This window comes from Nicotiana attenuata, unplaced genomic scaffold (genome assembly GCF_001879085.1).
Source record: "Nicotiana attenuata strain UT unplaced genomic scaffold, NIATTr2, whole genome shotgun sequence".
Lineage (NCBI taxonomy): Eukaryota > Viridiplantae > Streptophyta > Magnoliopsida > Solanales > Solanaceae > Nicotiana > Nicotiana attenuata.
In genome coordinates, this window is record NW_017672906.1 from 131,705 (window position 1) to 145,833 (window position 14,129).

Consider the following 14,129-nt stretch of genomic DNA (forward strand, 5'->3'; position numbering starts at 1 on the left):
CGTAAGGACTTATAGATAAGTTTGCATTTTTATTATTTAAAAATGCTTTTGTTAACCTCATGATTTAGACATGAGTTTTATAAAAGAGGGCCCTTTTATATTTCGACACTTAATGAAGAAGACGTCTCAACTTCATAATGGTGTTAGCATACGATAAAAGAAATAGGAACATACATGTTTCTTTGAATTAACTAGACAAGTTTTTATTTCTAAACTTTGACAAGTTTTAAATAATACTTTACATGTATTTGAATTACATCTATAACTTTCTCGTAACTGTTTTTCTTGTAACAGATTTATAAGAAAATAATAAACACGAGGTTTTGTCTTTACAACCCGTTAAAATAACATATGCAAGGTTTTTCCTCATAACTTGCTTTAGTACATAGCTTTACCCTAACTATAATATGGTTTTCTTTAGCCTTGGCTCATGACTTCGTGACTTTTACTCTGCACTTGTCCACTTGACTTTTTTCAGGCATGATTTTTCTTTAATCCTCTTTGCGTTCTTTATACATACTTGTGTATACTATGTAGTCCCCCAAGTGTTTGAGTGTTGAAGTACGAAGCCTCGAGCACTTGATGGTTTCCCTCTTTTGGTCTTTTCCTGAAAAGGAAAAACACACGGGACTCGGAGGTACGATTTTAGATAAAGACTGGCTAACCTGTTTGTATTTCTATCAGAATAATTGTAACCCTAGGCCATGAATTTTAGTTTATTCTGTGTGCCTTACATGTCGTGACTCATCACTTAGTACGGGTTAGGTTTTTTCCTAGCATCTAAAATCGTTAGTAAAATTTTAATAAATCCAAAAAATAAACTTTAAAAGATTGATACCTGATCGCGGGTATTCTTAGAAATAATATCTTTTCAAGTGAACTGCATTCAATGTGAAGGTAGCACTTTACCCTCCATTGTTTCCAATTCATATGCTCCTTTGCCAGCAATACCACAAATTCTGTAGGGTCCTTCCCATGTTGGACTTAATTTTCCCGTATTAGCTGCCTTTGTGGATTGAAAAACTTTTTTGAGCATAAAGTCCCCTATTTTAAAAAACTCTGAGGCGTAGCTTTCCTGTTGNCTTTCCCGTTGAAATCTGTCCATGAATTCTCTCAGTAGCTCTGAGTCCCCTTTCTTGATCTTGAATATATCTTCCATTCTTTTTTCAACTTTTTGAGCTCCCGAGTGCGCTTTGATAAAAGAATCTGCAAGCTCAGCAAAAGAATTTATAGAATTTTCAGGTAAAAGAGAATACCATGTTAACGCTCCTTTAGTGAGCGTTTCACCAAATTTTTTGACCAAGACTGACTCAATCTCCTGCTTAGTCAGGTCGTTGCCCTTGACACCTGTTGTAAATGCAGTAACGTGATCTCGCGGGTCTGTTGTCCCATCATACTTTGGAATATCAGGCATCTTGAACTTCTTTGGAATTGGGAGAGGGGCGGCACTTGGCTTCCAGGGCTGTTGAGAATACTTATCTACATCTACCCCTTTGATCACGGGCGGTACCCCGGGTATTTGCTCTATGCGGTCACCTTGCTCCTTGAGCTGTTTCTGCAATGTTAGTACTAGACTTTGTAAATCAGAATTAACGGGATTACCTGGTTCTCCCTCCTGTGTTTCACTGGGGGTTCCACCGCTACCTGAATTAACCAGTCCAGAACGAGGATTCTCCAAAGTATTGTTATTCGGAGTTGGTGTGGGCGGAGCAACAGGTAATTGACTAACAAAAGCTTGTAAAGCCTTGTTGACTTGAGTAGCAATAAGTTTTTGTAAAGCTTCATCCATAGCTTCAGCATTTTCAAATTGAGCTTGTCCATCTGTGTGAGATCCCTCAGGAGTTACTTCACGAGATCGCCGTGGAGAACCTTGTGGAGAAGGAACTAATGCACTATTGTCTCGCAGATCTCCTTGAAGTTGTTGGTTTGTCTGGTTTTCTTGGTTTTCTTGGATGTTGTCATTGTTGTTCGACATAGTTGACGTAACAAGGAAAGTTATGCAAAGCAGAAATAGATTATCAGATTCCCGGTAACGGAACTAATTTGTTTAACAAAAAAATGGAATTTCAGTCAAAGCTAAAATTTAGAAGAACTCGGGTTACTGATAATCAAGAAAATATAGAGAAAAGAAATAATTAGGGAGAGTAAAATGATAATCAAGAGAAAATAAATCAATATGTTATTCTCCAATGTTTTGTATCCACAACTGATCGGATATCTCCTTTTTTATCGCTACTTTTGAAGATATCTGTTTTATTCTAATCATAATGAGGCTGTTATGAGACATTAAATGTACTAAATGCTCTGTTACACAATCATTACATAAGAAATAAATGCTCTAACGTATTCAGTATTTAATGCCCATCAAATATCGCATCTGCACTCCTTTATATGGCCAGATTCATTCCTTTTGATTCTCGGATATAAATGGCTTAAATAGGTACGGGCGTTGTGTTTCTTAACCGATGTCTCGTGCCTCTTCATCTTTCTTTTCTCGTATTTGTTGTAACCCCTGTCTCGTGACTAATCATGATTCTTTGACCATTTGACCAATCCATGTGTCTTGACACGTCACCTTTATAAATATAAATAAAATTTCCCCAATACAGAAACCTCAAGTCATTCACTTCTTCTTCTTCGACATGTTGGAAAACGATTGAGTATATGCAGTTCCCTCAAGCCATTCATCCATGGATGCATCTGTTGTTGCAGTTCCACCTTCAACTTTTGCCTTTTACGCTCTCTTAGTTTTCTTTGAGAGATTTTGTGTCTGACCACGTATCCAGAATCCAAGAAGGCCAAGGAGCGCAATGCTAAGTTAATTTGAAAAAAAAAAGTTGCTATCTTGTAGATGGATAATGAGGCAAAAGAGTTGGTCACAGTAGGTTGATATTGCGCTCTTACGGCCCTTAATCATCTTAAAACTGGGTTCTTTGGAACTTTCATGGCTATGTTTAGGATCTCTTCAGGATTACTTGGAAAACATTAAGATAAGGATTTTTCCCTACTCCAGGTATGTTAAGGTTATCCCTTCTTTCTTTTTGGCATGATCTATACGACACGAACGAAACGAGCAAATGCAGAACTTCCATAAATGACTTTATTTATAGAAATACTAGAGATGCTTATGTTCTTGATTTCCCATGTGTCATACTATTCTATCATTTGTTCATGGGTCTCAAAAATACGTAAGTTGGTAAAGTTTATTTCATGATATTAATCAGAGGCATAATGGTCTTATGACGTACGGAGAGATTTTATTAACGTATTGCATATGCATTTCATGCATTTATACATGCACATTAACTCATGACCAGATGGCGTTATATACGCGTATATCTATGTATATGGGATATGGGAAAGGTTATGGCGTTATATACGCACCGCCACCTGATCAGCTGGTATACGTTGATGATTTTACCTACAGTGGCCGAGATGATATGATGGGATGCCCTCAGAGGCCTAATGATGTTATGAAATATGTACCCGTGCACGACATGACATTCATACGCATATGCATGACATTACAAATATGTCATGATTTACAGAATTATCCAGACTTACAGGTTGAGTCCTTTACTCCATGTTTCTTCCATGTCCTTTATATACTGATTTACATGCCTTACATACTCACTACATTATTCGTACTGACGTCCTTTTGTTGGGGGCGCTACATTTATGCCTGCAGGTATAGGTAATCAGTTTGACGAGCCCTCATAGTAGACGAGATTGGCTTTAGTGAAGGATCGGTAAAACTCCACCTCATCCGGAGTGCAGCCGAGTCTATGAGTCACCGTGTCAGAAGTTTTCTGCAGACTTATGGATAGGCCAGTACCCAGTCCCATTTTATGTCAAATACTCTTAGAGGCTTTGTAGACAAAGGTTCATTTTGTACATTATGTCAGAGGCCTTGCCGGCCCATATGTATTCATGTTTTACGAACGATAGTTTATTGATACAGTGTTACTCACTTATAGTTATGCATTACGAGTTGTGGCCATGTTTGCCCACGATAGTTACATAAGGAATAAGTCCAGCTAACTCGACCTATGTATGTTCTAGTTTTGGTCGAACGATCATGAGTTATAGAGTGGTTCGCTCGGGCCAGCACGACACCGGGTGCTAGCCACGCCTCCCCAGGTTCGGGGCGTGACATAATTCGAGCGAGGTCGAATGTTAAGTAATTCGAGCGAGGTCGAATGTGAGTAATTCGAGCGAGGTCGAATGTAAGTGTGAAAAGTCTTGGTGAAGAGTAAAACTGCTGCTTTATTTCATTCATTGGAGAATATTACATGTGTCCTTTGTTTCATACATATATTGGAGAAGTTTCCATGTATATTGGAGAAGTTTCCATGTATCCAGTCCCTTCATCGTTCGGCCTGAAGAGATAGTCAGCAGGCGGGGCGATGAATTATACTTTGAACTTCGAGACGTCCCCTTTATCGCCTCACTCCGGGAAAACGCAATTGGGACAAAACCCGAATGAGGGAAAAAGAGTACGACGTAGAAGGCGTCTGTTTTCAGAAGTTGAAGTATTTGAGATGGGCGGCGTTCCAATTGTTTTGTAGTAGTTTTCCCTCCATTGTTTCCAGTTGGAAAGATCCTTTGTTTGCTGCTGCCGTGATTTTGTATGGCCCGTCCCAATTGGTTCCTAGTTTGCCTTCTCTCGAATCTTTGCTTGCTTATTTTTTGGCCTTGAGTAAATTGTCTCTTTGCTTCTGTCATATCTTTGCTGCTGTCGTACTTTGCTGCTGTCGAATCTTTGCTGCTGTCGTACTTTGCTGCTTATTTTTTGGCCTTGAGTAAAAGTACGAATCTTTGCTGCTGTCGTACTTTGGACTTTTTGTTGTAGTACAGTTATGCTTGTTGCTTTTGGGCTACCATTCTTATGTAAGCCATGTCTCTTCGCTCCTCTCTTCGTCGAGGTCTTGTTTTCCGTTTTCATCGTTTATTAGCCTGCTTTCATTGGGTATCTCAAACAGGGTTCCCCGACCTCGACTGGTATCATGGCGTCGGTACCTTAGACTAGTGAATATGGCGTTTCTCCTGTGCTAGTTTTTGGCGTGGTGCGGTATGCCCACAATACCTCTGGTAGTAATTCCGGCCATAGTCCCTTGGCATCCTCAAGCTTTTTCTTCAAGATACTCAGTATTGTTTTGTTGCAGGATTCAGCCTGACCGTTACCGGCGGGGTGATATGGTGTGCCATTTTTCGAAGAACTCAGCGGTCTTCTTTCCGGTGAATTGGGGTCCATTGTCACAGCTGATTTCTTCGGGGATGCCGAAGTGGCATATGATGTTTCTCCATATGAATGTGATAACTTCCTGTTCGCGTATTTTGGTGAACGCACGTGCTTCTACCCATTTAGAAAAGTAGTCAATTAAAACCAAAAGAAAACGTACATTACCTCGCCCTGCTGGGAGGGGTCCGACGATGTCCATTCCCCATTTAATGAACGGCCATGGCGATGTGACAGAGTGGAGGTTCTCGCCCTCTTGGTGTATCATAGGGGCATATTTCTGGCACTGTTCGCACTTCTTGACATAATCGGTGGCTTCCTTCTTCATTGTGGGCCAATAGTATCCTGCTCGAATGAGGCATCTGACGAGGGCTCGGTTGCCGGTATGGGCACTGCAGTGGCCTTCATGTACTTCCTCGAGAATGCGTCTTGTTTGATTCGGCCCTAGGCATTTCGCCAAGGGGCCCCCAAACGTTCTTTTATATAGGTCGTGATTTATGAGGTTGTACCTGGCCGCCTGCATTCGAAGCTTTTTGGATTCTTTTTTGTCTGCTGGGAGTTCTCCCTCCTGCAAATATGTTATAATACGGTTGTGCCAGTCCCAAGTCAAATTTACAGAGTGTACCTCGAGTTGGTCTATTGATGAGTGGAGGAGGGTGACCACGCTTTCCTTCATGATGTTTTTGGTGGCCGCTGCTAACTTGGCGAGACCGCCTACCTCGATGTTTTGTGTTCGGGGTATTTGATAGAGTCGACATTCCTCGAATTCTGGTAGCAGTTTATGAATTTCTGCCTGGTACCTTTGTAGCCTCTACTCTTTGATTTGGAAAGTCCCTATGACTTGGTTGAAGACGAGTTGCGAGTCGCATCTAAGGACAACTCGCCGTGCTTCGTATTTGAGAGCTAGCTTTAATCCTGCAATTACGGCTTCATACTCGGCCTCATTGTTAGTCATATCGGGGCACCGCATGGACTAGCGAATGACTTTGCCTGTTGGGATCTCGAGTACGAGTCCCAGTCCAGATCCTGACGCGTTGGATGCGTCATCGGTATATAGGATCCGTAGGTCGGATAAACTGGGTGAGGTACGAGAAGTTTCTTATTCAACCTCAGTCATTATCTTGGCACTGAAATCGGTGACGAAGTCGGCGAGTACCTGCAATTTTATCGCTGTTCGTGGCTGATATGTTATATCATGCTCGCTCAACTCTATGGCCCATTTGGCCAATCTCCCCGAAAACTCGGGTTTATGCAAAATGCCTCGTAGGGCAAAGGTTGTTACCACCGATATGAGGCGGCATTGAAAATATGGTCTAAGCTTCCGTGAAGCTATAATCAATGCGAAGGCCAATTTTTCGAGGTGAGGGTACCTCGTTTCGGTGTCGACAAGAGTTTTGCTAGTATAATAGATCAGATATTGCGTACCTTTATCTTCGCGAACCAATATTGCGCTTACCGCGACCTCTGATACGGCCAAGTATATAAGGAAGTGTTCACCGGGTTCTGGTTTTGCAAGTAGCGGGGGAAATGACAAGTACGCCTTTAGTTCTCTTAAGGCTTTGATGCATTCTGCATTCTGATCACGTCCAACTATGCCTTATAAAAAGGACAAAGCGGTTGCTGCAAATATATTCCGGTTAACAATCCGGAGTCGAATCCCACAGGGAATCAACGTATCAATCACAGCTATTGGACTCACAGAAATTCACGTATTCAATCTTCAGAGATATTTAAATATCAAATTGGATGTTTATTAACTAAATATTACGTAGTAAAAATGCAGTAATTAAGAACTAACTATAAGCGGTTTGTAAGCAAAAATGGGAATGATCTAAGGTTCTGATTTCCCCTATTGTCTGAATCCTTTCCGCTATGTTTGCTATTAATTTGCCTAAGTCTTCTCTATCGATCATGAGCACTCTGACTGTCGTAACTCTCTCCCGAGTAATTACAACAATATACTAGACATATTCTCCCGAATTACGCTAGCTAGCTTTACGTACAGCTCACTTAGATCACACTCAAGGTTTCGTTATTCCTAATCCCACCTTTAAACCCTTCGTATTGATCCCTCGTATACGTTAGAAGTGATGATGTTCAACAACTACCTAAAAATGCACTCTCTCCCGAGTAATGCACACTAAATAGGAAAAGCTAATTGAGGGCCCTTCAATCAACAGCAATAAGCATATGAACAAATAGAGATAATACTATGGCAAATCTATATTAACATAACGAGAAATCATCCTTCAACAGGTTCCATCAAAACCCTAGATTATGAGTTTAGCTACTCATACTCATTGTACAAATAACCAAAGTAATTTGTATAATTAAATTACAGAGTAAGGATAAAGAGATGTAGAAATTAATGTTTCTAACTCCCAAGTAGTGTTCCACGAGCTATTCTTGCCTCCGGTTGCAAAAGTCCTTCAAAGTGGCATTTTTGGGTCTATTTATATGTTTGGGACAAGCCCTAAACGAGTAGGTCAACTCCTAGTCAAACCGGGAAACAATTAAAACCTTCAAAACTCGGACTGGGCCTGACCTTAGGCCTGGCGTCACCTAGATAACGCTAGCCTCAGCCTGGCTTTAAGCTGGCGTCGCCAGGTTAACGCCTGGCTAGGCTTGGCTTTAAGCTGGCGTCACCAGGCTAATGCCTGGTTGGGCCTGGCTTTAAGCTGGTCTTGCCAGGCTAAAGCCTGGTCGAGCTGGCTTTTGCCCGGCTTCTCCTTTTCGACGTTCTCGAGCGTACTTTCTACGTTTAAGCATCCCTTTAGCTCTTTTTTTATTTTCGGTGCACCTACACATAAAGTAAACTCCATTACACTCAAACAAAGTGTAATTTAACATTAAAGCATGTAAAACGCAAGGCATATAATGTACTAAACCATGAATTCTAGCCACACATCAATACCCCACACTTAAACATTTGCTCGTCCTCGAGCAATCAGATTACACTTATGAACACCACCTATTAAGCAATTCCCTCAACTTTATTATACCAAGAATCTTTTAAATAGTTTAAGCACAAAGGCGTGACATTCTCGCCTCAATAATCGACTCACGAAAACCATGCTTTATTCACAATTCACTTACTTACTCTAAAATGAAGGTCAACAACATCACCTTTTTCTTTATGAATCATTTGCCCTCACCCAATCAAAGAGCTTAGTTCCACACACCATGAATTTTAATAACGTAGGAACTCAAGATAGGAAAAATTCACTCGCTCTTAGAAACAACATTCATATGCCCCAAATGACGTACCATAAGCTTGCCCTTAGTGTAATACTTCACTAATCGAGTTCATTCAGTCTAAGATCAAATAGGACTTTCATTGGTTGTAATGTGGCTGCGGGTCGGGTAGGATACATTTGGATATGAGTGACTACACCTCCCTTAAGCACTTTAATACACATAATTCAACCTTCAATCCCATGCTTATGCCAAACCAAGATTTCACCGTACTTCACTTACTTCTTTAAGCACCAATACATCAAGGCCACCACCATCAGGATTTATGTATAATTTTTTATTCTTCATACCCTACTATATATATATATATATATATATATAAAACATTTTTTTCTTCTTTTCTCTTTTTTTTTCTTTTTTTTTTCTATCCCAATGGCGTTTATTGACACACTTCTTTCGTTTCATCCGGTGCACCTTTCTCCTTATTTCATGTTCCACTCAAAAGCCAACCCACCACCCCACACTTTAACTTTTCCATAATTCATCACAATTCAAGTGCTTACGAGAGGTGACAAGGTTCAAATATACGGTTAATTCAAACAAAGGGGTACGGCTTGTAATGTGGTTACCAAAGAAACAGAATTATAGGCTCAAAGGGGTTAAATACGATACATAACATTTAGGTGGGTATTTTATATATATCTGGCTTAACAAAGAATTGCCTATATCACTTTTAAGACTGAACAAAACTACTATTTCGCTTTGCAAACACACGGGGCAAGTTCTAGACATCAAATGCAATGCACAGAATACATGCAAACCTCACACAGACATGGCACATAACTCATTCAGGATTGGTTCTATCACGACAATCTAGTCAAAGCAGTTAAGCAAATTTAAGAATCCACGATTTAAGGTATTTATCCTAGAGTCAAAAATTGAGCCTAAGTGTCTCACCAGAGTACTCACTATTCTCAAGGCATAACAAAGCTCAGAGATATTGCTGCGGTTAAGTGCTTAGCCATGTGATTCCTGCTCCTAAAAAAATTAAAATTACCTACACCCGGTTCAACTAAAAACCCTTTGAAAAGAACCACGGCCCAAAGAAAAACCAAGAGGGAATTACTGCAATACCTAAAAAAATCTTTTTGGTATTTTCTTTAGACTTGCTTCGCTCAAGAAAACTGTCTAGGAGATCTATCGTCGGGAAGAGTCCATCCTATTTCTGTTTTTTTATGGTATAAAAACAAACAAGACAAATTCTAGCAAATTACTAATATCTTCCACTAACAAGAAAACACGGTAATAATAAAAACAAGCTAACAACTAACAATAGCTACAAGTTCTCACCCCACACTTAAATCATGCAATGTCCTCAGTGCATGCACAATTAGACAAAACAAGAAATAACGGAGTAGGGTGCAAGAAAACTCCCTGGTCAAGCCGCGTCTTCATCATATGAGGACAATGTGTCTCTGGAGCTTTTCTGACTTCGCGTGACTTTTAAACCTTGCTCGACTCGCCCAAACTCACCTGCAAACTTGTTAGTATCTAAAAATAAAAAGAAAAATTCTAACTACACTAAAAAAATCAACTACAAATTGGGTTGCCTCCCAACAAGCGTCTTAGTTAACGTCGTGGTGCGACGAATACAACAGATCAATGGGTTGCCTCCTATGAAGCGCCTGATTTAACGTCGCGGCACGACGCAGATAAGTGCATTTAAGGTACGCTCAACCTCGGAGGCTCGATCAAGTGGGTCACTGACACTACCTTTGCTTCATCCATGCCCACATAATGTTTTAATTTGTGCCCATTGACTTTGAACGTGCGAGAGTCATTACTCGCAGCAATCTCTACGGCACCCACGGGGTGAATTTCAACCACACAGAAAGGCCCTGACCAGCGTGATTTTAATTTGCCCGGAGATAACCTCAGTCTTGAGTTGTATAGCAATACCGTATCTCCGGGTTTAAAATTTTGCTCAATAATATTTCTATCATGTATCATCTTCATTCTCTCCTTGTATAATCTCGTGCTCTCAAAAGCGTGATATCTGAAATCATCAAGCTTGTGCAGCTCTGTTACTCTACTTGTTCCCGCAGCTTCAATATCAAGATTCAACTGCCTCAACGCCCACCAAGCTTTATGCTCCAACTCTACCGGTAAATGACACGCCTTCCCAAACACCAACTTGTATGGCGACATGCCGATTGGAGTTTTGAAAGTAGTTCGATACGCCCAAAGTGCATCATCTAACTTCCTCGCCCAATCTGTTCTAGTAGCATTCACAGTCTTAGTCAGCACACTCTTTATTTCTCTGTTCGAGATATCCACTTGCCCGCTTGTTTGTGGATGATATGGGGTGGCCACCTTGTGGCGTACATCATACTTCTCCAACAACTTCGTTCGATCACCAAAGTGAGTGCCTCTGTCACTGATTATTGCCCTTGGGGTGCCAAATCGGGTGAATATGTTCTTTCTGAAAAAACCAATTACCCCATTTGCATCATTTGTAGGGAGTGCTGCAGCTTCCACCCATTTGGACACGCATTCCACAGCGACGAGTATGTACTTGTTGCCATATGAGCTGAAGAACAACCCCATGAAATCGATCCCCCATACATCAAACACTTCTACCTCCTGAATTGGGTTCATAGGCATCTCATGTCGGCGGGAAATATTCTCGGTTCGTTGGCATTCATCATACCCCTTTATCCATATATGTGCATCTTTGAACAATGTTGGCCAGTAAAAGCCCGACTCCAAGACTTTTGCAGCTGTCATTACTCCCCCGAAGTGCCCACCATATGGTGACGCTTGACATGCCTGCAAAATAGAAAACTGGTCTATCTCGGGGGTACATCTCCGGATCATGTTATCAACACAAATCCTGAATAGATAAGGCTCATCCCAATAATACATGCGACAATCACAAAAGAATTTTTTCTTTTGGACAGAGGAAAGGTCATAAGGAACAATACCGCTTGCCAGGTAGTTTGCAATGTCTACATACCATGGCACTGCCTCGAGACTCGTGGCTAGTAGTTGTTCATCTGGAAAATTTTCCAGAATCTCTTCTACCTCAACCTTCTTTTCAGCTCCTTCCAGCCTAGACAAATGATCAGCTACTTGGTTCTCCGTTCCCTTTCGCTCACGGATCTCCAAATCAAATTCTTGCAGTAGTAGCACCCATCGAATCAGGCGCGGTTTTGACTCCTTCTTCTCGATCAAGTACATGAGAGCAGCATGGTCAGTATAAACAATTACCTTCGAGGCCTATCAGGTATGACCTGAACTTGTCAAATGCGAACACCACTGCTAGCATCTCTTTCTCGGTCACGGTGTAATTTAGCTGGGCTCCACTAAACGTTCTACTTGCGTAGTATATTGGATGTATGATTTTATCTTTTCTCTGCACAAGAACTGCTCCCACAGCATAATCACTCGCATCACACATCAGCTCAAACGGTTGCTCCCAGTCGGGGGCAACTATGATAGGTGCTGTTACCAGTCTCTTCTTTAATTCCTCAAAAGCTACCCTGCAGTCATCAGAAAACACAAAAGGGTGATCTTTTTCAAGCAATTTACACAAGGGGTTAGCAATTTGGAAAAATCTTTTATAAATCTCCTATAGAAACCGGCGTGCCCAAGAAAACTTCTGATTGCTTTGACGGATGTGGGTGGTGGAACCTTTTCTATCACATCAACTTTTGCACGATCCACCTCAATACCTTTACTTGACACTACATGCCCCAAGACTATACCTTCCTATACCATGAAATGGCACTTTTCCCAGTTGAGTACCAAATTAGTCTCGATACACCTTTTCAAAACTCGCCTCAAGTTCACAAGGAAATCATCAAATGAATTCCCCACCACTGAGAAGTCATCCATGAAAACCTCCATTATCTCCTCTACCATATCTGTGAAGATGGCCATCATGCACCTTTGGAATGTGGCGAGTGCATTCCATAGGCCAAACGGCATTCTCCAAAATGCATAGATACCATAAGGGCAGGTGAACGACATTTTATATCTATCCTCTGGGGCAATGGAAATCTGATTATACCCCGAGTACCCATCCAGAAAGCAAAAGTGAGACCTCCCTACCAATCTATCTAGCATCTGATCAATGAATGGCAGTGGGAAGTGGTCCTTCCTGGTAGCCAAGTTCAACTTCCTATAGTCCATACAGATTTGCCAACCTGTGACTGTTCGTGTAGAGATCAATTCGTTCTTCTCATTTTTCACTACCGTCATGCCTCCCTTTTTTGGTACACACTGAACTGGGCTAACCCAATTGCTGTCAGAGATGGGGAATATGATTCCCGCATCTGACCACTTGATCACTTCTTTCTTCACCACTTCTTTCATGTTGGGGTTCAGCCTTCTTTGATGTTCTCTAGAAGGTTTGTGCCTATCTTCCAGTAGAATCTTATGCATACAGTAGGCCGGGCTGATCCCCTTAATGTCTGCAATGGTCCACCCAATTGCAGTCTTGCACTCAGTCAGTGCCTGCAAAAGTTGTTCTGCCCGCACATCTAACAAACTAGCTGAGATAATAACAGGTAAAGTTGAATCAGGTCCTAAGAATGCATACCTGAGATGGGATGGTAGTGGCTTCAGTTCCAACTTTGGTGGCTCTTCTATTGACGGCGTAGCTGGAGGAGTTTTTCTTTCCTCTAAGTGCAAAGACTCAAATTCAAGCTCCCTTTTCCAAAAACCTTGTCCTTCAAGAGCAAGTACCCACTCTGCTAAATCTTCAACATTAGCTTCGTCTAATTTCACGAGACACGCTGCTAGAGGGTCTTTAATGTTCAAATCTCCATCTTCCTCCTCGAGGACTACATCCACCGCATCTATTAGAGAGCAATTAGCAAATTCACTTGGTCTCTGCATAGATTTCTGCACGTTGAATGTTATCTCTTCATCATTTAATCTCATTTTGAGCTCTCTAGTTTCACAATCAATTAAAGATCTCCCAGTGGCCAAGAATGGAATTCCTAAAATTATGGGAATTTCCTCGTCAACCCAACAGTCAAGGATGACAAAATTTGCTGGGAACACAAACTTCCCAACCTGCACCTATACATCATCTAGAATCCCAGAGGGGCTCTTCACTCTTCGGTCAGCCAGCTGTAATAGCTTAGACGTGGATCTAGCTCTTCAAATGCCTAGCCTTTTGTAGATAGATAGGGGCATAAGATTTATGCTTTCTCCCAGATCATACAGTGCCATAGCAAAAGCAAAGTTGCCTATTGTGCAAGGGATTGTGAAACTCCCTAGATCAGACAGCTTCTCGGCTATAGGTCTCGTCACAACAGCACTACAGGTTTGAGTCAGTGTAACCGTGGCCAAGTCTTGAAAGTCGAACTTGCGGGACATCAAGTCCTTCATCATCTTTGCATACCCAGGCATTTCCTCTAAAGCATCAATCAATGGAATGTGTACCTGAATTTGCTTCAACATCTTCAAAAATTTCTTGTACTGCTCATCTTTTTGATACTTGACCAATCTCTGTGGGAATGATGCTAGAGGTCGACTCTTCCCTGTGATTTAGTTTTTCTCTTGTTCAGGAACTGCTTCTACTATCGGTTCCGGTGCATCCTCAATCTCTTTCACAACCTCTTCGTCTTTTTTGGTGTTCTCTTGCGCATTATGAACCGTCACCTCAGTTAAACCTGCTGAATCA

General features: G+C 41.3%; 1 protein-coding gene across 1 annotated transcript in view; it reads right to left on the reverse strand.

Annotated features, from left to right (window-relative positions):
* Positions 1 to 1,975, reverse strand: part of LOC109214890 (zinc finger MYM-type protein 1-like) — an 8,751-nt gene extending 6,776 nt beyond the window's left edge. Inside the window, exon 1 of the mRNA XM_019378854.1 lies at positions 1,847 to 1,975. Within this exon, the coding sequence (XP_019234399.1) occupies positions 1,847 to 1,975 (129 nt within the window). The remainder of the gene's footprint in view (positions 1 to 1,846) is intronic.
* Between the last annotated feature and the right edge of the window lie 12,154 nt (positions 1,976 to 14,129).